Source organism: Corvus cornix, chromosome 5, assembly GCF_000738735.6.
Source record: "Corvus cornix cornix isolate S_Up_H32 chromosome 5, ASM73873v5, whole genome shotgun sequence".
NCBI lineage: Eukaryota > Metazoa > Chordata > Aves > Passeriformes > Corvidae > Corvus > Corvus cornix.
In genome coordinates this window covers 5,760,241-5,785,351 of record NC_046335.1, presented here as the reverse complement: position 1 = coordinate 5,785,351, position 25,111 = coordinate 5,760,241, and the positions used below count along the sequence as shown (strand labels likewise).

General features: G+C 41.0%; 1 protein-coding gene and 1 long non-coding RNA gene across 4 annotated transcripts in view; one reads left to right on the top strand and one right to left on the bottom strand.

The window, feature by feature from the left end:
• LOC104687292 overlaps nucleotides 1-25,111 on the top strand; it is a 65,573-nt gene that overhangs the window by 11,368 nt on the left and 29,094 nt on the right. For 2 of the 3 annotated variants that reach the window (XR_002043215.3, XR_002043213.3), the window contains exon 1: nucleotides 15,224-24,619. This is a non-coding gene — a long non-coding RNA (uncharacterized LOC104687292). Of the gene's footprint in view, nucleotides 1-15,223; nucleotides 24,620-25,111 lie in introns of those variants that run through there. The other variant, XR_005602008.1, reaches the window with a different exon arrangement.
• HIF1A (hypoxia inducible factor 1 subunit alpha) overlaps nucleotides 1-25,111 on the bottom strand; it is a 31,059-nt gene that overhangs the window by 4,964 nt on the left and 984 nt on the right. Inside the window, exons 2-12 of the mRNA XM_039552669.1 lie at nucleotides 11,220-11,410; nucleotides 10,125-10,270; nucleotides 9,939-10,023; nucleotides 6,627-6,739; nucleotides 5,361-5,563; nucleotides 3,595-3,701; nucleotides 3,264-3,411; nucleotides 2,114-2,334; nucleotides 1,648-1,928; nucleotides 1,009-1,131; nucleotides 396-790 (exon numbers count right to left, since the gene is read on the bottom strand). Coding sequence (XP_039408603.1) covers nucleotides 396-790; nucleotides 1,009-1,131; nucleotides 1,648-1,928; nucleotides 2,114-2,334; nucleotides 3,264-3,411; nucleotides 3,595-3,701; nucleotides 5,361-5,563; nucleotides 6,627-6,739; nucleotides 9,939-10,023; nucleotides 10,125-10,270; nucleotides 11,220-11,410 — 2,013 coding nt within the window. The remainder of the gene's footprint in view (nucleotides 1-395; nucleotides 791-1,008; nucleotides 1,132-1,647; nucleotides 1,929-2,113; nucleotides 2,335-3,263; nucleotides 3,412-3,594; nucleotides 3,702-5,360; nucleotides 5,564-6,626; nucleotides 6,740-9,938; nucleotides 10,024-10,124; nucleotides 10,271-11,219; nucleotides 11,411-25,111) is intronic.

Here is a 25,111-nt window from a genome sequence, read left to right as displayed (position 1 = left end):
TTACAGATATCTGTATATCTGATATCTGCAGTATCTGTAGCACAGACTGTAGTTGCCTCTTACCTCTAACACAGTGGACAAGGAAAGCACCAGAAATATTATGTGCGTGTAGCTACCTGTAAATTGCTTACTGCATTTTTATAAAAGCTGCACATCAGGTGCAAGAGCAGAATTTTTACAGTAGCTGCCTTTTACATGAGGTGCTTATGTAAAAGCTACCATGAAATCAGCTTTAGGGGAGTTTACCATTAACAAAAACCTCATTTGACATGTCCTAATTTAAATGTCTCAATTCCTACTCTGAAGAATGCCAAAGATGAACACACGACAACTGGCAGAATTTATATCTAATTCCTTGAACAGACACCAGGGCTTAAGCTGCACTTTTAAAATACCTTTTATTTAGAGTGACTGTTAGCAAGCTGGGTGCTCCTGGAGAAGGCTTTTCCACCTGATCCACTGCTCCTTTCCTTGCTCTGATGGGAGAGGCAGTTCGACTCCTGCTCCCGCCGTAGGGCGAGGCGGGGGCACTGCTGGATTCGGCGACGCCGCGCACGGGAGAGGAAGGGACAATTATCGTCTTCGCATCGTCCCCGCACTCCGCCGCCAGCTTCATCTCCTCTGCACTGCTCGGTGCCGTCTGGCCCTGCTGGAATATGGTGATGGTGGCTGCACTCTGAGGGCTGGAGGAGCTGCTTTCCAGAGGGGACAGCTGATCGAAGGAGCGCAGCTGGAAGTCATCATCCATTGGGATGTAAGGAGCCAACATCTCTAAATCTAAATCAGTTTCCTGGAAGAGACAAGAGGTGGAACTTAACCAGTGAGGAAGAAATATCAGCTATGACTTCATCAAGGCTGTTCCTTTTACCAAATCCTTAAAATATTTTTTTTTGCACTTTAATCAAAATATTACATAAAAAGAGAAGGAGATTTCTGAAAACATTCTAAAAAGGAAAAGAAGTACACTCAGAATAAGATGATTAAGAATTTTAAGTTACTGTATATTACCTGAGTAGAGAATGGATTTTTTGCTTCTGTATCTATGGCAAAGAGTTTCTCCACTAATTCCAGTTTGAATTCACTGGCCATATCATTATCCACATCAAAGCAGTAGTCGTTGGGACTACTGGGCTGTGAAAACATTTTGAGCACAGTTTTAGGCTTCTGTCATTGCATCACTTGGCATTGTTACCTACAGATTCTCTGCAAAATGTTCTAGTGTAGAACTAATCCCAAGCTATAGCTGCACAAAATTAAAATAGAAAAGGAAAATACACTTGTCTGTCTACATTCAAATTTACCCCACCTGGGAAGCACTTGCTTAGGTGGAACCTGGAAGTAGCCTCTACAGTAATTTACTGCAACTACTTTACTGTTTAGGGAAGTTGTGTCTGAACCAACTGAATGAAAAAGACCAATCCCAAGCTCTCCTTATTTCTATCAGATAGCACTGCATATCTTTTCAAGACTCACTTTAATGAAAAGATATGAAAATTTATCAGTTTACTCAGATCATGGCAGAGCTTAAGTCACAAGGTAGAAATAATTTCCAATTCCTGTCGTGGCTGCATCCTTAACCAGATTTGCCCCACAAGCCCCAACAGCACATCCATTTTAATGACAGCATATCCAAGTTACGAAACTCACCTCAGGTGAACTTTGGCTGGTACTTGCATCAGAAGGGCTGGTTGGTTGCTCTTGCACCTGAGGCATGGTAAAAGAAAGTTCGAGTGGCTCTGTGTTTGGCTCCAGCTTTGATACAACTTCTCTATTGAGTGCAGGATCAGCATTGCTACGAAGTGGCTTTGTAGTTTCAGAGGCAGGTAGTGGGGACATTGCCATATTTATATTCTGCAATTTCTCACTGGATGAGGGGAGCATTACATCGTTATACAAAGGAACTTCATCACATTGTTGTTCATCAGACTCTATAAAAATTAAAAGAAACCATCAACCTAAGTAACAGTACTGTGCGTGTCTATGGACCTCATTAAATTTAAACAGCAGCTGAAATACCACTGGGCAAGTGGTACTGGGAGGTTATTTTTTGAAATCTATTATAAAACAGTAACTTTGCTAATTAACATGCTCTCCTATTTAAACACACACCCACCATTACTGCTGAAATCTAGAGAGATAATTGTGTCTCCAGCAGCTGGGGCCAGCACAGTTAAAGCATCTGGTTCCTGTTTCAGTTTTTCAAATAGGCTGTTGGTATCATCCAGGTCATCTTTACTGAATATTTTGGTCATTTTCATGTCAGGAGACTCCACTGGTTTCAGCATACACTCAGTTTGTCCAAGGGAAAAAATTAAGTCCTTCTGAACAATTCCACTGTCAGAGAGGAAGATGACTGTTAAAGAACAGCTAAAAGGAATAAATTTTGGCTTAATAGTTTTGTAGGTTGAAACCCACCCACTCCCCCCCATCCCCCAAAAAACCCAAAACAAAACAAACAAACAACCCCAAACAAACAAACAAAAAACACCCTACCACACATATCCCACAAAATTACCAGGCTAAGGGCTTTAAGAATTCTTTTTTTCTTACTCATTCTTTTCTCAAAAGTAACAGAAAAAGCAAGCACTAATTGTGGTACCATCAAAAAAAAGTAACAAAAATAAACATGCTTTTCTGAAAGCACTGAAAAAGTAAGGAAAATATTAAAAAAAAAAAAAAGAGAAAAAAGTTTGCTATTTCCTAAACTACTTTTTCTTGTTTTAAATGAATGTGCAATATCTTGATAGACTGATACTGGTACATTCACTGAAGTTTTGAAAAACTAATTCAGGAGTACTAGACATTTGCAGAAAAAGAGTCAACCAGTCCACCCTCAGCAGAAGCTTTCAATTAAAAGAGGGGTTCTAAGGAAGAAAAAGATAGATGGGATCAAAAATAACACCACTACTGCTGCTCTGACTCCATAACAAAGTTATTAGCAGAATTAACTGCTCCAGACTTGGGACAAAGATTAGAGAGTTGTCTAGAATACACACAAATGCTCAAATGCTTCCACTGCAATCATACAGAAGAATCTGGTTCTAGACTCATTTGTCTGCAGAGATCATCTACTGACATCGAGACCAAAAAAGTGTTTTGTTTTCAAATACAATTTCTAATCCTAGGACTGGCAGTATTCTAAGAAAAATTTCACTGGTAGGGAACAACAACATCATAACAAAACAGGGGATCAATGCCATCAGAATCTGACTTTGTCTTCAGTAAAAATGATGACAAAGATCACCAAAGTCCACTCAACTTACCTCAACACGTAGTTCACACACACTATGCACTGTGGCTGTGAATTCTTAGTGTTGTATATAACAGTTGCTTGAGTTTCAACCCAGACATAGCCACCTTGTTTCGCCAGCATTCTGTACTGTCCTGTTGTCACCTGCCCTTTTGTGAACACTAAAAGCAGAAAGGACACCAGCTTTAATTACAAGCAGAAAAACCCCAAAATTGTTTGAGGTGAGTATTCATTGCAGATTCATATCTGCAACTAAAAGAAAGCCCTTGTTCTTCTGCTGCTTTCCCCCAGGGTTGTCTCTCATCTCCTGTAGTTTGAGGGCTTTAAATTCAGTTTGCACTTACTGTCGTGGTGTGTTTTGGTCAGATGATCAGAATCCAGTGCGTGATAGTACTCATAGATTGAGCGACCCAGGAGCTCCTCTGGCTCGTACCCCATCAACTCTGTAATTCTTTAAAACAAGGGAAAAAATTGCTACGTGAAAGCAGACATAGGCCAGCACAAATACCAGAGCATTTGGATGCTTGCACATCTAGAAAAACCGTAAGAATCACTTCCATACATTGCAGCAGCAAATTAGGTTTACTGGGACTTTTCATTTTGAAATAAATTGCTATTTTGATGCTTCTTTAAAAGAGAAATTTCAGCAGGCATAGGATTTTACTTCTCATTGAGTACTTATAAATCATGTAGTGGGATAAGATTAAACAAATCCCCACTTTTTAGACTTTTTTTTCTTTTTGCTTCAAGGTAGACCAGCTACTTACAGACCAGCTTAGACAAATATGAGAATTCAACAAAATAACAGATACGCTTCAACAGTTTTAATCCTGCAACTAAGAGAAATTAGGAACCAGATTTACTCTTCCCACTCAAGCACTGCTTGCCTTTAAGGAAAATGGGATTTCTTTAGTCTCTAGAGGGCAGTGCTAACCAGGGAAGTGCTTGTGTTTTGCCCCATTCTAGATGCAGAATGTGACCAAATAAGTACCTTTTACGTGACACCATCAGTGCTAGAAAGGTTGTTACTGCAGAGGACAGAAATAACCTGCACTAACCTCTTTCTGCATCTAACTGCAAAAACTAACTAGAAATTCACTTTTATTATAAAGTAAAGGAAATGGGTAGTAATAAATAACACCAAATTAAAAACAAACAAAAAATGAAACAAACCAACCCCAACCAAAAAAACCCTTGTGCTGATTATTTCCTTCATTTGCATTTATCAAATTTGTCAAGCCAAGTTCCCAGAGGATAGGAAAATCAGTCTTATGTGTCTGACTACACCCCTGATTTGCACCAGAACACAAAATCTAATTATTCAACAGCAGATGTATTGCATTAAAAGTACAGCTGAACGTCTGGGTTTTTTTTGACAGAAGAAAGCAGACACTGATCTCCTGGGGAAGAGAGAGGGGGGGAACCAGTACCAATAAAATACATTTGACAAGTATTACACACACACTCTTCAGTCACCAAAATGTCCCATCTTTGACAAACCTAAAATCTTGCTTTTTCAGTGTCTGGAAGAATCTTCTCATTTAAATTTAATCACTTCCACTATAGTAAAGACCAATTTGAAGAGGCAGTTAACTGAAGGCAAAGGATTTATTAATAGAATCATAGAGTGGCTTGGATTGGAAGGCACCTTAAAGACTGTCCTGTTCCAAACCCCTGCCATGGGCAGGGACACCTTTCACTAGATCAGGTTGCTCCAAGTCCCATCCAACCTGGCCTTGGACACTGCCAGGGATTGGGCAGCCACAGCTTCTCTGGGCAATCTCACTGCCAGAGCCTCAGCATTTTCACAGTCAAGAATTTCTTCCTAATATCTAATCTAAACATGCCCTCTGTCAGTTTAAAACCATTGCCCCTCTAAAAAGTCCCTTTCCCATTCGTTATTCCAAAGTAATAACCCTGCATCCTCCTTAGATCTAAAAATCTGGCTTTTAAGACATCCTGATCAGTTAGGAAAAGCCCAAGTATGCCATGAATGATTGCGTTGTCAAGATGAATTAAGTTACCGAGAAGGCAAACATTAGCCAACATGTACCAGCCCTGCAAATCCTTCAAATGAATTCTCTTTTACAGTAAAAATCATATATATTACCTTTCATCACAATAGGAAAATTTCATATCAAGACTGTGACGACTGAGGAACGTTTTACTGTCCAGGGGGACCTCAATGTTTGATGGGTGAGGAATAGGTTCACAGATCAACACCAGGCAGGTCATGGGAGGCTTTTTGTATCCGCAGTGAGTCTGGTTCCCACACGTGTCGTACACACGGATGTGGCCAGTGCAGTGCAGCACCTACAGGGGAGTTGGATTTTAGCAAGAGACGAGGCTTGGTCTATCAGACAACACAATCCTATTTCCACCAGTACACCCAGAGCCAAGTCCTTCCCCTCCCCACCCCTCAAGGGGACAGTGGCAAGGGATGGCTCTAGGAGAGCTGTGTCCTCCTCCTCCTCACCCCACACATCCTGGGATGGGTTCACAGCCCAACTCCTTCCTCAGCACTGGCTGGAGCAACACCAGACATTGCTGCAAGTTCTGTGAACTCCCCTTTCTAGTCACGATAATGACAACTCTGATGAGCAACTGCCTCAGCAAAAAGTATCTCACAATCTAAATCTGAAAATTATGGTAATAGTAGCAACCCCCATTTTGGAACTTCTGCAGAGGGATGACAGAGATCAAATACATTCTTCAACAGACAGGAACCTCTGCATTTTGTGGGGTTTTCTTTTAACCATTCTGAAGCAGAAATAGTTCACAGACAGCAGCAAAGGAGTTGTTTGATCCAGAATAATCAAATTCAAATCATAAAAGAGAACTGTGAGCTGTAATCCACTCGATACAGTAAAAAGTTACTTTGTCCAGAAGAGAAAATGCATTCACTGCAGAAAGTTATCAGGCTGGCCTCTTTTTGTTCCAACTATTACAAAAGGGAGAGCCAGCAGCTTCAAAAGAATGGCATTGAAGTCCTTCAGAGAGACCTCAACTGTCGCATTTTCAGTGTCAAATCAAAAGAAATCAGGGATCAGCATAAGTGGTGTCAAGTACTTTTTTCCCAGAGAAGGCTTTATGCAAACATATTTAGTAATTATAATTGTTTGTAAATAAATGACCTCTAATTTAAAATGAAAAATTCATTAAAAGGGTTTTGAAAAACTAATTTTAAAACACTGTTTCAGTTACCTCTGTGATGTATTCAGCACTAAAATTCAGCATAATGAAGCACAATCATTAAATTATGAAGTACTTAGTGAAACTCAAGCTCGTTACGTGAAGTAAAAATGTTGAAATACAGTGTTATGACATCTGAAGAGGAAGCTGCCAAACTATGCAAATATTCTTTTGCATCAGTTACCTTCCACGTAGCAGACTTTATATTCACTGTTCTTCCCCTGCTAGTCAGTGTACACTTCATTCTGAGAAAAAAGCTGCGCTCCGTGTTTTGCTCTTTGCCCTTTTTCACAGGACCTAGCAAAAGCAAACAGCAAACCAGTTCTTAAAACTCTCAGATCATCTTCCAAAGCCATAAAAAAGCCTCCACAAACATGTTACAGAACTCTAAGGGAAGATCCAAAAAATAAACTAAAAAGATTCATACACCTAACAGCACTTCTGATAATGGCATCTTTCAGAACAAGTTTTACTATCAAGTAGACAAAAAACCCCTGAAGTTTCATAGAGTTATAGAATGGTTTGTGCTGGAAGGGACCTTAAAGATCATCTTGTTCCAACCCCCTGCCATGGGCAAGGACACTTTCCACTATCCCAGGTTGCTTCAAGCCCTGTCCAACCTGGCCTGGAACACTTCCAGGGATGGGGCATCCACAGCTTCTCTGGGCAACCTGTGCCAGAGCCTCAGCACACTCACCAGGAAGGATTCCTTCCCAAAAACCATCTAACCCTGCCCTCTGTCAGTGGGAAGCCATTTCCCCTTGTCCTGTCACTCCAGGCCCTTGTCCAAAGTTCCCCTCCAGCTCTCTTGGAGTCCCTTTAGGTACAGGAAGAGACTCAAAGATCTCCCCAGAGCCTTTTCTTTCCCAGGCTGAACAATCCCAGCCCTCTCTCAGCCTGTCCTCACAGGAAAGACTTTTGATGTGGCCCAGTTTCAATGTTTTAAGATCAGGATTGTATTTGTAGCCAACTGCACACTCCCAGATTTCAAGAAAAAGGAGTGGGATGAAAGAAAGACCAATGGGAAATTTAATATATTTTAAAATTGCAACAGAGGACAAGAAAAGCATGTGCAGAATAAGAAGCCCTGTTGAAGTGGCTTCTACTGAAATGCATCAGTAACTCACTCTAGGGAGGTTCAAACCAAGTACCTTTTGGGCTTTTTGCTCTTCAGGACTGCAAATTTTTCAATTCAAAATTAACAACTCAGCTGTTTATATGCATCCAAATATTTCCACAGTGATTTACATTCTCAGAGTAAACATGGACCAAGTTTTTAAACACATTATTAACATTCCTGGGAGAAAAAAAGTTGAGAAACCCTGATACAAATCAACATTGGTGGCACTTATTTTCTAGCCTCACTTGCTACCAGCAGACTAAGTCAAGTTTTTGCCTTTACAGGGGAGATCCTTGCAGAGTCAATTACCAGCTACGCTACTGTGGGCAAAGAAAATGTAACTGATGCTATCAGGAGAGGTGCAAGCAGCTCATAATGTGTGCAAGGAGGAAATACAGCACCCAGGAGAAGGAGCAGTGGAAGAGCCAGTTTGCTGAGGCTTGCTAAAGAGCAAGGACCAAATTATGGCAGAGGGGGAAGTTTAAAACACATGAGCTTACTTCTAATACAAGTTTATACAACAATTTGCTCTCATCCTCCAGATACAATAGTAGCCATGAAATTCTTCATGGTGGCTTGCACTGCAGCTACCGGCTTGACAAAATTAATTTGCAGAACCAAAGACTAAAGGGTTCAAGCACATTTTATGCTACTTTAAAACATCCTCGATAATGGAGGAAGTGGGGGAGAAACTAAAGCAGAGTTCACAGAAGCAGCAAAAACTTATTTAATTCAGTAAGTTTTAAGAGTTAAACAAATCTAGAAATTGATAGCTGAAGATCACACGACAATCCTGTTACCAAGCCCTGATGCTTGAGGCTCTGCTTTGAGAAGCAGCTGTAAAAGATGGAGCAACTTTCAAGTCTGATTCAGCACCGGACATTATTTTTTTAAATGGCCAGCTTTGAAAGTTTAAAAAGCAGCTTCATAAAATAAGAATGCAGTTCTGTTTCTGCCAATCACATTTACATTCACTTGCACTTGTACAGTCCCAAAGGGGACTATTTAATACTCAATTCAAAACCAAAATAATTCCACTGATGTAAGAGCTGCAGTAGAAGGCAACCTGGGAATACTAATAAATATAAAAATGTACTATTATTACTGTAATTTAGACCTCTGTCTGCCAATGTCATTTGCAAAACAGCTTTTGTAATAATGCTTTCCAGACATCTGATTCCAGTCTGGCCAGTTTAGACATGCTGGAGATGGTTTGCATGAAACTCAGTGATATGACATTTTTAAGAATAAGCCTTTGCAACAAAACCAGATTTTTTACACTGCTTTAGGGAAGTTGTTCCCCCACCCCCAGGATGCATTACTGTATTCCAAAGGGGGAGGCAGGGGAGAAGTCTAATCTAGCCTGAGAAACATACTTCAATTCTAAGGGCAGACAAGTTTACAAAATGCTTATAAAATCAAAGTTGGGCCCTTAATGCAAAAGTATCTCATCAGGTCCTTTCCACTGAATTAAATAGGATGACAACGTAAGACTTACATAAGATTTACAGCGCTACAAGAAAGCAGAGGACAGGTTTATAGTTTATCACTATCTGGATTCAGAGTCCATATAACCCTCATTTGATGAAAGAGAAAGTAGAGAGGTCAGATTTTAGGCTTCCAATTACTGAGAACAGATTTGTCTGGAGGCACATGGGCTGCCAAGTCTTTATAGCCTTTATCAAATCTTTAAAAGACATGAAAGCTGTAATTCATGGACAATTGTTACATTTCAAAGCACACAGAACATGTAAACACAGTGTTCTGCTCCCTCAGACGGAGAAAAGAAGTCCCAGAAATCTGTGTAAAGATACCAATTTCATGCACCAATTAAAAGGTGCAGAGAAGCATCAACACCAAAGCCCTTTCTGGGGCTGTTCAAGTATTTCCAGATTAGTTTCTTAAATACACCATCTTTTTTTGTCGTAGGTATACCACCACAGATTTCTGGAAGAAAGCATTTGTTCTCAGTTGGCCCGGAAAGGCAAGGCCAGACCAAGACAAATGCACCAACTCAGCTTCTCCATGTCCCTCTACAGTAATTGCTTGAAATCATTCTCATACAATCTACCTCTAATTTTATTCCTGCAGGCATTTATTCTTTCAACCCTCAAGAACTCCATTTTAGTCATTAATTTTTTTAGATTAAAGAATGCTAATGAAGTCTTATTTCTCCTGTAATTAGGATATAGCCAAAACATTTTGGTTATTCCTGTTGTTAGTGTGTCTCAACAAGGTGTAATTTGAGATTTAAGAAATAAAAACATACTAGCTTTTTAACTCAACACCATTTTCTGGCAGATATCCAACTGTATTAATGCCAACAGAAACTCTCCATAAATAAATTAAATTGATTTTTTTTTTCTTTCTTCTCACCATTTCTGTGTGTAAGCATTTCTCTCAGCTCCTCATGGTCACACGGATGAGTGAAATCAAATACACTGTGCCCCGTCAACTCAAACTGCAAAAATTAAGAGGTATACAGGTGTTTAACTTCACATACACAAAAATGGAACAGCTTTTGCAGATTTGAAACACTCTTAGGAAATGTCAGTACTTCACCTGAGTGAGTCCCATACACTTGTTCACGTTTTCAGACATGTAAATCATGTCCCCATCTTCAGACAGAACCATGACAAAGCCATCAAGAGCTTTCAAGTAGAAACAGTTCAGTTCCTTCTCCATTTTGGCTTCTGTCTCCAGCTCACCTGCAAGCAGCCACACATTTTTGTTTCAGCAAACACCAGTCATTCTTCACTTACCATCAGGAATTAATTCTGGCACCAGTCTGCAAGGAGTCAATCTTGCAGGACCATTCAAAACCAGTATAATTCATTTAGATAAGTGATCAGTTCAATTCTTCAAGCTCTAGCAATGGTATCCCAAATCACAGAAGATCAGAGTGAGGTTAACCCTCTGTGCTGCTATGTATTAACCAATAAACCTTCCACATTAAGGAAAAGGTCTGTGTGGCAAAAAATTTACCACCTATCTCAATAAAGCATTATAAACTTCTCTCAGGGGCTTTCTGGGAGAGATTTCAGAGTGTGGCTACTGAAGTTCCTCCTGCATACAGTAAAGGTAGACATGCATGGGCACAAATAACCAGTACAGCACCCATGGCAGGCTATGCAGCTTCTGGTTCACAACCTGACTCAGATACTCCTGCAGTTGCATGGGCAGGTGTAGCTGCAGAGACAACATATCCTCAGCTACCTTCACCTCCAGTGGAGCACATCACAGAAACACAATTTACAAAACTATTCCTTGCAATTTATATTAAGGGGACACAACTATAGTTAGCTCAGTCAGCCTTGCACCAATTACCTACAGTCAAGAAAGCACAGCTGGAACAAACAAGTTTTGGGGGAAAAGAGGTTCAAATGAAGGAATTTAACTTTGGGAGAAGGGTCAAATGAGACTGAAAAGGGCTGTGATGAGACAACCAGGACCACCAGAATAGAAAGGGAAAAAATGAAGTCCATTGAACAGTGGATTTTTCCTGTGCCATTGCCAATAGCTGATTTCTACTGTAAGGTCTCCCACCTTCCCAGAGAAGGGACACAACCTATTCATTTATTTTACTGCTGACAGGTCTTACAAATAGATTCTCCCTCAATATCCCTTCCAGATGGTGCCACCACCTTGTTCCCTTACCAGCATCCAGCAGCTTCCTCATGCGCAGGTAGCTGATGGTCAGCCTCATGATGGACGCCTTGTCCAGGTGCGCGCTCACGGTGTGCGGCAGGGGCAGCTGGTGAGCCAGCTCATAGAACACTTCCGACTCCTTGCTCCTCCGGCACCGGGCTGCATCCCTCGACTTCTCTTTCCTGCGTTCAGAGCTAATCCTATAGAAACAAAGTTTTGGTTTAATATAGGCAACAGAGTTCTCTGTGAAAGGCATATTTGAAACCAAGTTGCCCAGTGGCCAAGTAACCAGTTGTGGAAGTTGAATAATGTACAGCTCAGTTTAAAGAGCAAGTGTAATTCTTTGTATCAACTCCTGCTCTGGCTGGGCTCTGCCAGAACTAAATTGACACCCACAGAGTCTTCCAACAAGATCAGTTCTTCAAACAGATGCTTTCATACTCAGAACCCTTCCTGCTTATCTCATACTTTGAGTGCTGCCTCTCCAGCCTCCAAATCCTGACCTTTCAAGTCCATTCAACAAATTACAGAGCAGGTAATTTCCAGCTCGATGCTCCAGCATCACATATCATGTACATTCTCCAAGTTCTTCCTTTTTTACAATCCTACAAAGCTCACCTAACAGGTCAGATAAGCAAAGATATTCATTTAACACAAGATATGCTGCTTTTCAAGCAATACAGAAAGTCCCTTTCCCAAAACCATTCCATGATGATTCTATGATTCACTCTTTCTCCAGAAAAGCCCCTTCCAGAGTCTCCCCTACACTGGAAAACAATACCTCATTCTGCTCCCACTGCCTCTATAGACCTGCCTCCTCCAGAACACGAGGTAAAGAACAGCTCACTGAGAGAAAGCACTGAAACAAGGCTGCCAGTCAGTAACAGGGAGAATTCCCCCTTTTCCCAACACCAGGTCACATCTGCCTCATGCATCTGGTCAGATGTGTTTTGAACTAAACATTTTCACATGGGAGCTCCAAATTTTTCACATGTGCAAACAAGAGCTCAGTGCTGCTGTTGTCCCTGAGGAAATAAATGTGCTCTTATTTTTAAATGAACTATATGAAACCACACACTATTATTGTCCAGTTTTCTTTTTATACATTTACATCTTCTGAAGGCACCGCCTTCATTTTGCACACACCTGAGAAACAAAAGGCAATTGCAGTTTGGGAATTACTTTTTTTAAGATTTCACTAGACTTAAAAGCCGTCTACTACCACTGCCAAATTCACATTGCTAAGTCTGTGCAAAAGTTCCTTTTAGTTAGCGCACATCTTGTGAGAGGTACCACAAACTACAGAGCAAAGCAATTCACGAGCTAATGTTCCCTGGGACATAATGAACCAGATTCAAAGAATCACAGAATGGTTTGGGCTGGAAGGGACCTTAAAGATCATCCAGTTCCAAATCCCCTGCCAAGGGCAGGGACGCCTTCCACTAGACCAGGTTGCTTCAAGCCCCATCCAACCTGGCCTGGAACACTGCCAGGGATGGGGCAGCCACAGCTTCTGTGGGCAGCCTGTGCTAGGGTCTCACCAGCCTCTGAGTAAAGAGCTCCTTCCCAAAATCTAATCTGAATCTCTCCTCTTCAGTATTAGCAAATACATACCCAAAAAAACCATTTTCAGTCCTTTACCTACGGTGCTACCCACAGTGGCCAAAAACCTGCTTAGTTTGTGCAGAAACGCAGGTGTGACAGTACCATTACAACTGATATGGGAAGCACGAATGCCTTGACATGTGGAAGAAGTTTAATAACCCATGAAAAAGACAGAATAAGCTATCAGAATCTCTTTCACAATTACCTTCCTTTTTACCAACTGGATAAAACTGTATGCTATCCCCACCACCTTCTCTTCCTACTTTTGCCACTGTCAGCAGAGAAAAACTATTTATGGGGAACAAGAAACATTAATAGATTGACATAATAATAATAATAATAATCACCTTTGAAAACTAACTTATGGGAATTATAGCTGTAAAAAACTCTGGACATACAGTAGTCCCATTGATTCCTGTAAATATAAACTCATGTCCCTCAGAAGGGCAGCCTTAAATAACTGACAATATTTCCCCATCTTGCAGATTTCTTCACACTCAATTTCCCTGTGACAACAGATGTTCCTGTTGTAGTGATGGGTATCTTGGTCTGAGAAGCTTGAGGCTCCTGACATACAGGTATATCTGGAAATAGCCATTACGAAAAGTCTGACCTTTAACAATACTGCAAAAATATTTTAGCTATTTAACCTGATTAAACATTTCTTACTGAAGACAGGCCTCAAATACCTGTTCTCCTGGTGGAAAACTTAGGGTGGAGGTGAAAAAACATCTGAAACATCTGGATTCTCTTTGTCCTCTTTCTTGGACCACAGATTTCACTGTAACTCTATTTTGTCAAAGGTATTTCAAGGTAACTGTCATGGTTTAACCCCAGCCCACAACTAGGTACCACAAAGCTGTTTGCTCACTACCTGTCCCACCCTCATGGGATGGGGAGGAAAACTGCAATGAAGGAATAACCCATGGGCCAACTTAAAAACAGTTTAATAACTGAAATAAAATAATTATTGCAATGACAAGGGAGACAACATAAAGAGAGAAACAAGACCCAAGACACAAGTGATGCACAATGCAATTGCTCACCACCCTCTGATGCCCAGCCCATCCCAGAGCAGTGACCAGCACTCCCCAGTTTATACACTGGGTGTGACACTCTGTGGTTTGGAGTAACTCTGTGGTCAGTTTAGGTCAGCTGTCCTGGCTGTGCCCCCTCCTGGCTTCTTGTGCATCTCCTCACAGGCACAGCATGGAAAACTGAGGAGTCCTTGACTCACGGTGAGCACTGCTCAAGAACAACTAAAGCATCAGTGTGCTATCAGCACTGTTCTCCAAAACACAGCCCTGCCCCAGGAAGAAAATTAACTCTATGCCAGCTGCAACAGTAACAGGAGCACAAGCAATTCTGCTGCCTTAAACAGATTCACCTTTATGCCTTTGATTTTTGTTAGCTACTCATTCAAGATCCCTTCACCTGCAGAATGTCCGTCCTACAACAAAAACTCAAGAGAGAATAACTGGAAGTAAGTGGTTGCCATCCGCCCAGATTCCTGTAGTTTTGTCACTGCTTCCTTTTCAACTGCAGACACTTTTAAGTTAAATCCCCCCTGCTTTGGCAATCAAGCTGAGCACTTCAAGTCCACAGGTTTGTCAGGCTTGTGTGAATCACACAGGGCACGCAGAGAAGGACAACTCAAGAGATGAAAATAGACACTAACCTCACAAGTGGGGATTTCAGCCCTTGTATTTTCTTCCTGACAGCCTAATGTTCTCAAAAATATTTTGGGTAGTTTCCAGATTTTTGCCAGGCTTTAGCACCCTTGGCAGCAGCCTTCAGCAGAAACAGTCAAAACTTCTCCCAACCATTGAATTATTAATTACTGACTAAAATGCTGCTCAAATCCAGCCCATAGTGCTTTCTTTTAAAAATTAATCCCAGAGTAAGATCATCAAGTGCTGCCAGCTGGAGCTGATGGGCAGAACCCAAGGAAAAGGGGATGTTGGAACCAACCAGTGCTGCCAGAGTGGCAGCGTCTCCTCTCCCTTTTACTATGTGTTTCCTTTCTAGAAAGCCTACTACTATAGATAGATGTTTAAACTGTACAGCACAACAGTTGGCTATTTTTAGCTGCTATTTAAACCTAAACTGTAACCAATCTGAGTAAAACCCAGCCATGTAAATAGGAAGATTAACTACCAGCTTCAAAGAGTGTTTCTTTAATGGATCAAATTAATAGGGAAAAGGTCTTTCACAAATGAGGTTTAATTACCAAGTGAAGTCATTGTTGCCTCAACACTGAAATGCCACCAAATTAAAAAAAAAAAAAATTCTTTACTATTGCAACTACTCTAAGCTTTGTCACAATTGCATAAAGTAAATAAAACACCACACATCAGCATGTATAGCTCACAATTAATTGTAGTCAATTAAATGACATTGAATTCCTGTAAAGAAAATGTATTTCCAAAGTGAGCACTCTCTCGACCAGAGGGGAAGGAAAGGGAGCTCAGGGAAGGGGATTTTAAACAGTGAGGTGTGAAGTGCCACAAAAATCAGTTTAAATAAATCATATCACTTCTCTTATCAGTTCTTTCAGAACTGCCCCTGTGTAAACCTCATGATCTTCACAACAGAAATAGCATTCTGTAAAAAAGGAGCCAAGCTCCATTTAAAACGAACCCCAAACTTCAGAGCTGTGTTGCAGCCTTCTGCTGTCAGTCTGGCACAAAACAAAACACCTCAAGAGTCTGAAGAAAACCTCAGCTGCAGAGCGGATTATACATGCAATGAAAATATCAGAAATGCCGGTACTGGACAGGAAATTGCATGCATTTGCAGGTCTGATTTTTCCTGCACAAATTCAGTGCCAGACATTCATTTCCATTTAGTATTTCTACCACCAGAATACAGAAGCAGACAATCTTAAGCACGTTATCCATCATAGCTCACTGAAAGCAGTTTCACTGACCCCTTTAAACCCAATACCACTTTCCATATATAAGAGATGTTTACATGCAGTACCTGAATAAAATCTGAGCTCCAGAAGATATTTGAGTTAGAGACCCAGAGCAAAAGGGTATTTCTTGACCACGACTCACTGCAGCTGAACCAGGGCCTCAGCTAAAGGATATAACCCTGACTCCCACTCACTACCTCAAATCATGGTGAATTGAAACAAAGTTTTACAGCAAGAATTTGCCCAACAGCCTTGAGAGCAAAGCACACCAGCAACAACCCCGTGCCCACCAGCTACAGATGTTAACTCGAGTGCACAACTACTGTCATCCTGGTCATACAAACCATCTGGGCCACGGCATCTCCCAAATAACACATTGTTTCCCATACCATCCCAAACACCCCTCCACAGCAGATTCCTACAAGTGAGCCCCCAATTGTCTACATGCAGCCCCAATTTTTCATCTCCTTGAGTGAAAAACTAATCAACAGCCACAGATATAAGCTTAGTTCCTTCTTATATACCAATGGCAAATACACCAAAAAAAAAAAAAAACAAACCCTGGAAAATACCACCAGTAACTAGTAAATTTTGGTTGAAAATAATCAGATAAAAAATGGTCAATGGATAGAACTTAAAATGTGTAGCAGTCAACTTTGTCTCCTTCTAGCTTTTAAAATCACCACCCAGTGTTACGATATTTTTTATACTGTGTACATAATATTAGTTTAACAAAAAAAAAAAAAAAAAAAAAAGGAGGTTTCCTTTATGTCACTTTGCTGTGGTTATAGATTTTCTAGCTTTTCTCCCATTCTAACTTACTGGTCCTCTAATCAGGTACATTTTGCCCTGTACGTGTTTTCCATTCCCATGTAAAATAACTATTTTACATGATTAATTAACCCAGGCTCATCTTTCTTGATATAGGTTTTGAGAACATCCTAAAATATAAACATCTTCTCATAGCAATTCACATTCCTCTCTTTAGATTTGCCTTCTACAACCAAGTGGCCTTGTATTTATCACATTATTTGTTATTAAAGTTTCATAGAAATATACCATGTAGGAAACAAGCAATCCAAATTAGCAACGTGCCTCAAATCTGGTAACATCTCCTTATTGAACTTGAACCAGTTTTCAGTTCCAACATTAACTGCCATCATTTGCCAGTAAAAGATTCAGATATTTCCATGTTAGTAACAATCTCTCCTCTCAGACTAGTCTGGGAAATAGCTGGCTTAGAAATGGAGTCACAAAAACTATATCCACTATAACATAGCTTCATTTTTTCTTCATTACACAAAAAAAAGATGCAAATATTACAATACAGTAATATACTAAAGGTATATGACATCACAATGGTATTGGAACTTTAGACAGTACACCTGCAAGTGGTCTCACGTTTAACTTTTAAGGCTGAATTCATTCCTGTGGTTGGTACAAAACTTGGTCACCTTTTCAGGCCCAGCCTAAGCCAGGTATTTCTGGCAGCACAGCTGAACAGGACAGAGGGGCAGCTCCTGGTCTGAAGCCATACCCTGCAGAACACCCAGAACAACCAGCTGTGTCCATGTGGAATGTGAAGGGCTCAGTCCTGGGCATGGCCACACCAACCACTCTCACCTACAGCGAAAGAGTGTTAGGACAGAGCTGGACTCTCCTGACTGTGCTGAATACACAATCACTTGGGGTTTTCACTGTTTGTAAGATCTGTGTTTTGTCCAGAGCTGCTCGCCATGATACTTGCTAAATTATTCCTCCATGGAAAGAAGGCCCAGGCAAGCCCAGCACTTTGCACAGAGAAACTAGTGCCCTATAGACAACTTCATACGAAAAACTGATTTATGATGAAAGAGAACACCACTCAAATCCAGTTACTTAGATATATGGAGAGCTGATCAGCTTCAGTGAGGGGGGACAGAGCTGCAATGTCAGCACCATCTATCAAGTCTTGAGACAAACACAAACATCACCCAGAGTCACAGGCAGCCCCGAGAGGCCCATTCCCTCTCCCTCCCAGCCCTGCAGTGACATACTTGCCTGGCCTGACCAGCAGCCCAGACTGTTCATCCCTCAGCAGGCAAACTTTTTCCAAATTGGTTGGGAGAGGTGCTCCTTCCTCCTATTGCAGCTCTACAAAATTAGTGCACTCTCTCAGCTGCCAATTCTCCATGAGCTCGGGGTTACAGCTTTGACCCGCCTTTGACGTGATTTCCTTTTAAAGTATTACTGCTTTATGACCAATTTTATTTACTAGTTCTTCTTATGTTATAGTCTGTGTAGAGCGCTCTTGTGAGGAAAAAAAAACCCACACTCAAGTCTCGTGTGTAATCAGAAGCATGTGATTACACAGAAGAAAGTCTTGCTCTTCATGAATTAATGAACATCACAGCCCACTAATCCAACTCAGGAAAAGAACTCAGAAATTCTTTACATACAGTATGAATGATTTAAAAGAGATTTAACTGCAGAAACTAACGTAATATCTAAGCAGAGACAACACCACTGCATGTAAACTATCAAAATTCATTCCTTTGTATATTTCCTTCTAACACAGCAATTTAAACCATTTTTTTTACATGAGGGTAATTACAGGCATTACCCACAGCTTGACTGCCACCAAAACAAATCCCTAACTGATAAAACTCTAACAAATCAGGAGAGCAAGCAGGCAGGTCAGCCTGGATTAGCTACAGCAGCACAAACGCTCTGAAAGCCACTGCCGTTTGCAAAATGAGAGTGGGGAGAGGCAGCGAGAGGAGACTCCACTGGGCTGCACATCAGCTCACGTCTTACTGTTGACACCACAAAGTCCATATAAACACCCATCCTGCAGACAAATTACAGCACAGGCAGCAGAGCCTTAAAGCCCTGCAGCCAGCACAGGACCACGCTGTCAAGATTATCCATCATTTGGATTTGGCCTTGAATTGACCTGAAACCCCAACTACCTCCCCACATAGAAAGTGTGAGTGAGTTAAGAAGGGAAAAGCTTAAATATTGTAATTTCTAATTTGGATCATGGTGAAGTGATTCTATCATGTTTTACTATACAACCTAACCCACTGATAGGTTACCTTTGAATCTTAATTTACTGTTTTAAAATAACCACATGGCATACAGTGGTAATATGTAAGAAAATTCTTTTTTTTTCCAGCTAGGTTATTTGGCTTTTTCCTTGAATATATCTTTCCCCCCCTAATTAGTTGTGCTCTACCCTTCAGGATGAAAAGTATGTGGTAGTTAAATTGTGTTTATTATTACAGAAAAATCAGAGCTATTCAAAAGAGATATCAGAACACAGGCTTGACAGAACTAGACACTAAGTGCTCTCCTCCCTTCAGTCCTTCTGCTTTTGCTTCTACCAAGCTCACAAAAAATGATACAAAACATAACCCCAAGATATCTGTCAGGCTCTCAGATAATAATGTTTTAGCTAAGAACTGGTAACCTTCAGACAGATGCAGACTCTTGATAAAGTAAGTAATTTTAGTCTAAATCATGGCATTAAATTATGTATCTTCTGTTTTGTTCACTGCATTCAGTTTTCTAGACTGGAGACTGGACATTTTCCCTCACTGCTTCCATCCAAATTCTCATCCCTTCAACTCAAGTTTCTCAACTGCTTTCAGCTAACAGGGTATTTTGTAATCAAAAGTTTTAAAAACAGAAAAAGAAAAAAAAAAAAAAGAAAAACCAGAAGATATAAAATCTTAGTTTTCTGTATGAATAAAGAACAAACAGACCCACTAAGCAGTCAAGAGAAGCATTTACAACAATAGCTAGGACAAAAAGCCTGCAGCAATGTCAGCTCAGCATCCAGTTGACTCAGTAGGGTGCAAGGAAAAAGTCATTTCTGAAGGACTGAGCATCAAAATTCCTATCTCCAGCTAAACCATTCTTTTCTTAGTGGGGGCTGCAGCCTTTCTATCTGATGTGGATTACTTCTTCTCTTCCTCAGACCATATTCCCATGTCTTCCAATGGAGGAGAGCAAAGAGCAAACATAAGGAGGTAAGCCTCTAGTAACTCCCTGTCTAGCATAATAGTCCATTTACTACTCTCATTAGTGAGCAAAAACAGGAGGCTTGGCCTCAAATCCTTTTGCTTCTTGAAATGCACAAATTTTCAGAGTGGCATCAGTCTAGTTTTGGTTTAGGACTGACAATGAATGAACTCATTCTGGTAAACAAAATGGGTCATCTTTTTCAGGTAACACTTCCAGGATTATCACAAATGGAATAAAAAAAGTTATTTAAGTAAGTTGCTTGGTAAAATCTTCCACCGTTGTAATTATAATCAGTGCTGCTGACTCAGTATCCTCAGTTCTTCACTTGAAGTTCAGGCTCGATTTTAATGCAGTGAGTTAAAAGGTTTGTTGTAACATTTCTCAAAATGCTTAAGGAGCATTCATTCACACCAAATTAAACAGAAGCTGCACAGTATCTCTGTTAACACACACACACAGAGTTTGTTATGCTTTGGTGTCTTTACTGGCCAACTGATGAACCATCTTGAAGCACCAGTTCTTCTCCAGTGCCAGCAAAGCCATTTTGAGTGTCTTGGTACTAAAATATCTCAAGGTTTTAAAAGGCTGCATTTCAGTACAAGTCCCAGTGTTACCAGACTTCAGCAGGAAGAAAGGACAGATCATGCACATAATGAAACTGCTCTTTATCAAAGCACTTTCTCTGAGATCTCAAACCCAACCCCCAGGCTGGTATGAACAGGCATAGCTTCAACTGAGGCTGTGGCTCCACATCAAAGAACCTTGAAGTGTTCGTCACCTACGTAAACTGCATTCAAAAAATACATATCCTGGCATGCATTCACTTGATTCCATGTTCCAAATGATTTCAGAATGTGATTTTCATAGAGATTTTTATTCCAAGCTAAATAGCAGAGATCTCAGTAGAGGAAAACCTCAACAGGCTTCATATCCCATGGTAATTTGGAAACCTGTATCTTCCTTGATTTTTCAGTCATTAGTTAAAGTGCAAAGGCTCACCTTCTCTCCTGGGCCATTTCTGTAGTCCCTGGTGTCATAAAACCTCCCTGTGTCTCCCATTTCAGAGCGGAACTCAATGGAAAACTCAGATTCTCCTACATTCTCTTCCACCCACTCTAATACAAAGGAAGTTTCGCAGGAGAGGCTTGAAAGGCTCAAACTTTCTCAGATTCAAAAGGGAAAGGGTTGTTATAACACGAAAATATGATTAAGGTCCAAGTTCTTTCCATGCATTACCTAGGTGGTTTTTCTGAGGCATGCAAACATCTGCCCATATAACTGTGTATATGAAGATAAAAGGTGCAGTTGAGCTGATGACTTGGAATCTGGAACATTCCTTCCTTTTGGACACCAGCTTGCTAGGAACAGGTATGGGTTACTGTGCTTTCTTTAAGGCTCCTGCAAGATTTGTTTTTGTTTTGAATCTGTTTGTTTTTTAAAGAACACATCTTGTAATTGGATTGGTATTTGCATCTCCTTGGAAGAGCAGTATCATCAGGAAAAGCTTGATGCTCTTGTATACCACCCCTGAACCACAGGGGACTTCCCTCCTCGGTTTATTGAGCAATGCACACTTTACAACCATGTAAAAATTATTTTGTTGGCATATCCTAACACCAAACTCTTTGGGAATAAATTAATACTGCCAAATTCTCTTCTGTAGCACACACAAAAAAAAAAATACACTCAAAAATCAGCAGCTTCTGTCATTCAAAGTCCCCTTTAATATCAAAAATCTCATGCAAGCCTACTTGAAATCCAGCATTCTAACAGAAATTGGTTACAGCAATATTGGAAACAGCAATATCACTATTGAGCAACACAAACACACTCAAGAATTCAATCCACTGTGTTACATAGGCTCAGCAAGAGTCCTCCAGCCTAGAAGCACACCAAAGGGAACATGTGCAATCTTAAGAGTTTTGGGCTTACACTGCAACGCCACTGACATTTGACAGCCTTATTAATATTTATTGACTAATTTTTTTTTTCCATTTCACCACCAGCAATCAGAGTCTTGGAACCAGCCGCATAAACTCCAGGCATTATAGTTCAAGGATAGGGAGGAACAAAGGTCTGTGGTTGCTTTCACAATGTGCAGGGGAGGAAGCAAGCACCTGCAGGTGAATTCATGTGTTACACTGCTGACTGAGAGCGACACATCACAGCAGGATGGTCTCCTACGGCCCCTCTTCTCGTGGCAGTAGAAAGACAGCTTGGCACTGCTTCTCAGCTCCTTAAGGCTTACAAAGGACATGCCACCTTAGCCTAGCCTAAGTAAATCCTTGATGGGCACTTCTGATAAGAGAGTAATCAACCAGGACATGGGGACGGTAATTAAATGAGAGAATAAAATGGGTTGTCCACTTCACACCTCCACCTTTAAACCAACAGTTGACTTAACTGCCACACTTAAGCTGCTGATAACAGTTTGCATCTACGTTTGTTCCCCCCACACACCTTCCAAAAATGGTCCAGGATGTGCCTCCAGAGACACCAGAACGGAAAAGCATTTCTACAGAAGGCTGAGTTACTAGAAAAGCTTGAAAGTACTTGAAACAAAAACCTCTTATTATTGCATTACCCTGTTACAGACCCCCTAACAACCTGGACCATCTGATCACAGCTGCACTGGCCCTCCTGGCTAAGTGTGGACTGGTTGTTGGTATTTCAGGCACCCCAACCAAGAGACCCAGACTGCAGACTGGAGACACTGTGTTTTAAAGGGCACAGCAAGCATGACTGTAAACAAAAACCAGAAAACCCTCCTGCTGCTTCCATCAGCATACTGCCAAATTATCAGACCTTCACTGATAAAAGGGAACCAAAGCACCAGCAGAGCGAAATTATGGAAAATTTCTGCACCAGGCAAATCCTCCACAGCTATTCTTCCCTGATTTTCAGCGCCTTGATGCTGATAAGGACGGGCAGTAGCACTATGCTGTCCCCTTCATCTTTAGTGGAAAACCATTTCTGGTCATTTTTATTAAAGGGAGTAATGAACCTTTTCATGTTTGAGGCAGTGCAAAGAACAGACAACACAGGTAAGCCCTATGGCAAGGCAAACAATCCAGAAAAATCCAGAAAGCAGTAAAACCACCTTTCTGTGAGCCAGAAACCACTCAGCCTTCCCCATACCTGTGGGGAGACTCTACAGGAGATTTACTGAAAGATTCCTCCTCTTCTTACAGCACAGAGAGTGTCACAGTATACAAAGGGGTTTTGTATTCACTTTCGACTCTAGTAATGGTGGTTCAGTTCCACCAGCGCTGAAAGAAATTAACAGACAAAAGCAGTGGCACATACAATTCTAAAGACCTCACACAGGTTTAAGAATAAACAGGGGCAGCCACTGCCCTCAGAGCTATCGGCACAGGATACAGGCTTCTCAAACAGATTCTGGAGCTGGACTCCAGCAGCAAAGATCCAGCAGAAAACCCCTAGTCTTCCAAATCATCCCCCTTAGACACTAAAAATTAAGTTTCAAGACCCAGCTCTGAGAAACTGAAAAGGTGAAGTTCTTCTGCAAGGCACTCCTGTCAGGATATTAAATTTCAGTGGTTTATACCATCTTAAGACCCAGAATGAACACTCCAGAAATCACTTCTCATTTTTATTTAGCACCTATAGCATTAAAAATATGTATTTTATGCTATACAGATTTACAACACACTAGAAAAAAATGAATCTGGGTTACCTACCAGCTGCAAGCCACTACAAAACGACTAAACCCATAACCCTAAATGGCTCGTTTACTTAAAAAGGTACCAGAATTCCTCTGCTTAAATAGTGAAGTGTCACAGCACAGACCTGAGGAAAAACTTTTCATTGCATCAGCCATCTGCACACTAGAGTTCGTTAAAAGAATATTGAGGAAAATGTCATACTTTTCAACAAAAGCCTTAAATTTGGCTCAAATGAGAGTCGATGAGCAAACAAAGCTCCCAACAACTCTGTTTCACCCACTCCACGCACTGAAACACTCTCCTTGTAGCACCTGGGGGGAAACCCAGGAGCACATCAAAGTGATATAACTACTGAAGAATGGCTAAAGCCCAAATAACTCAGTATCTAATCATGGTGCTGATGGCTTGATTTCTCAGGGAAGCTTGACCCCTGTACATATATGAGAAGCTTGAAACCACATCAAAAAATGGACTCAACAGGCTAGCATAAAAGTCCACACCTCCAGATACTGTTATGACTAAATTTCATTTTAAAGATTGAGACACAAATTTGGTCAAATTCCATACTTTCTGAATCTCACAGTATATAATTAAGTAAACAACAAGCTTTACATTAACTATCAAGAGATAAACACTATCCACATACAAGCAGAGGGAGAGGCAAGAAATAAAAAGATCTTAACCCATGCCAAAATTGAGGTGTACTGTATACACAATTAGCCAAAGTTTTATCAGCAAAGATGATAAAGAACAGGACCTAAAGGACTTCTCCCTTTAAGGTATTCTGAATATGGACACTATCAAACCTAAAGCCTTCAAAAACCCAGATTTTTGAGAAATGATTGAGATTTCCACGAAGTTCTCTGCTAAGCTCATATCCTTCCTTTTTTGCTTAGCCATCTTCACTCAACTGTACATCCAGAGCCCCCAGGATGAACGTACCACAGACGCAGCTTTATGTTTTCCATTAAAACCCTACAACAGGAGTAATCTGAATATTCCTTTATAAGAAACATTCCCAACTCTGAACTCGGTCTGCAGGAAACAGAAAACAACAAATTCTCTTTCTTAAGCCCTGCCTTTAGGAAGGAAGGATAAGCTTTGCATACTGATTCTTGCATTCTGAAGAAAGCAGATTACATCCAGGATAAGGAAATTGCAAAAAAGAAAAAGTCCTGCAGTGGGGCAGAATGGTAAGTAAAAAACAACAAATGCTCAAGGGCAAAAGAAGAAGGGGGGAAAAAAAGATAAACAAAAAAACCAATAAACCAAAAAAAAAAGGGAAAAAAAAGTATCAGAAAACAACTTAAGTCTCAAACCCCCTTCCTAGACCTGCCACTAAATTAGGGCAGCAGAGCAAAGCACAGATCAATCATTTTGGTCGCAACATTTTCTCCCACGCTTCTCAAGAGCCATCAGCTTGGAGCAGAGAAGCTAAAGGCTGAGTGCCACCCAGGTGTCCCCCGTTGGGATTTCACTGGACCGAGAGGCGCTTCTGCCCCATCCCATCCCGGCACCCCGGCGACGGCTCCAAAGGCGCTGGGAGCCGGCGCTGTCCCGGCGCTCCCGATCCCTCCTCCCAGCTCAGCACAAAGCTCACCATCCATTTTACAAGCCGGCCAGGCTCCTTCCCGACACAACTTACAGCCTCTAACACTTACTGCGCTTAACCTGCTCAGATGACC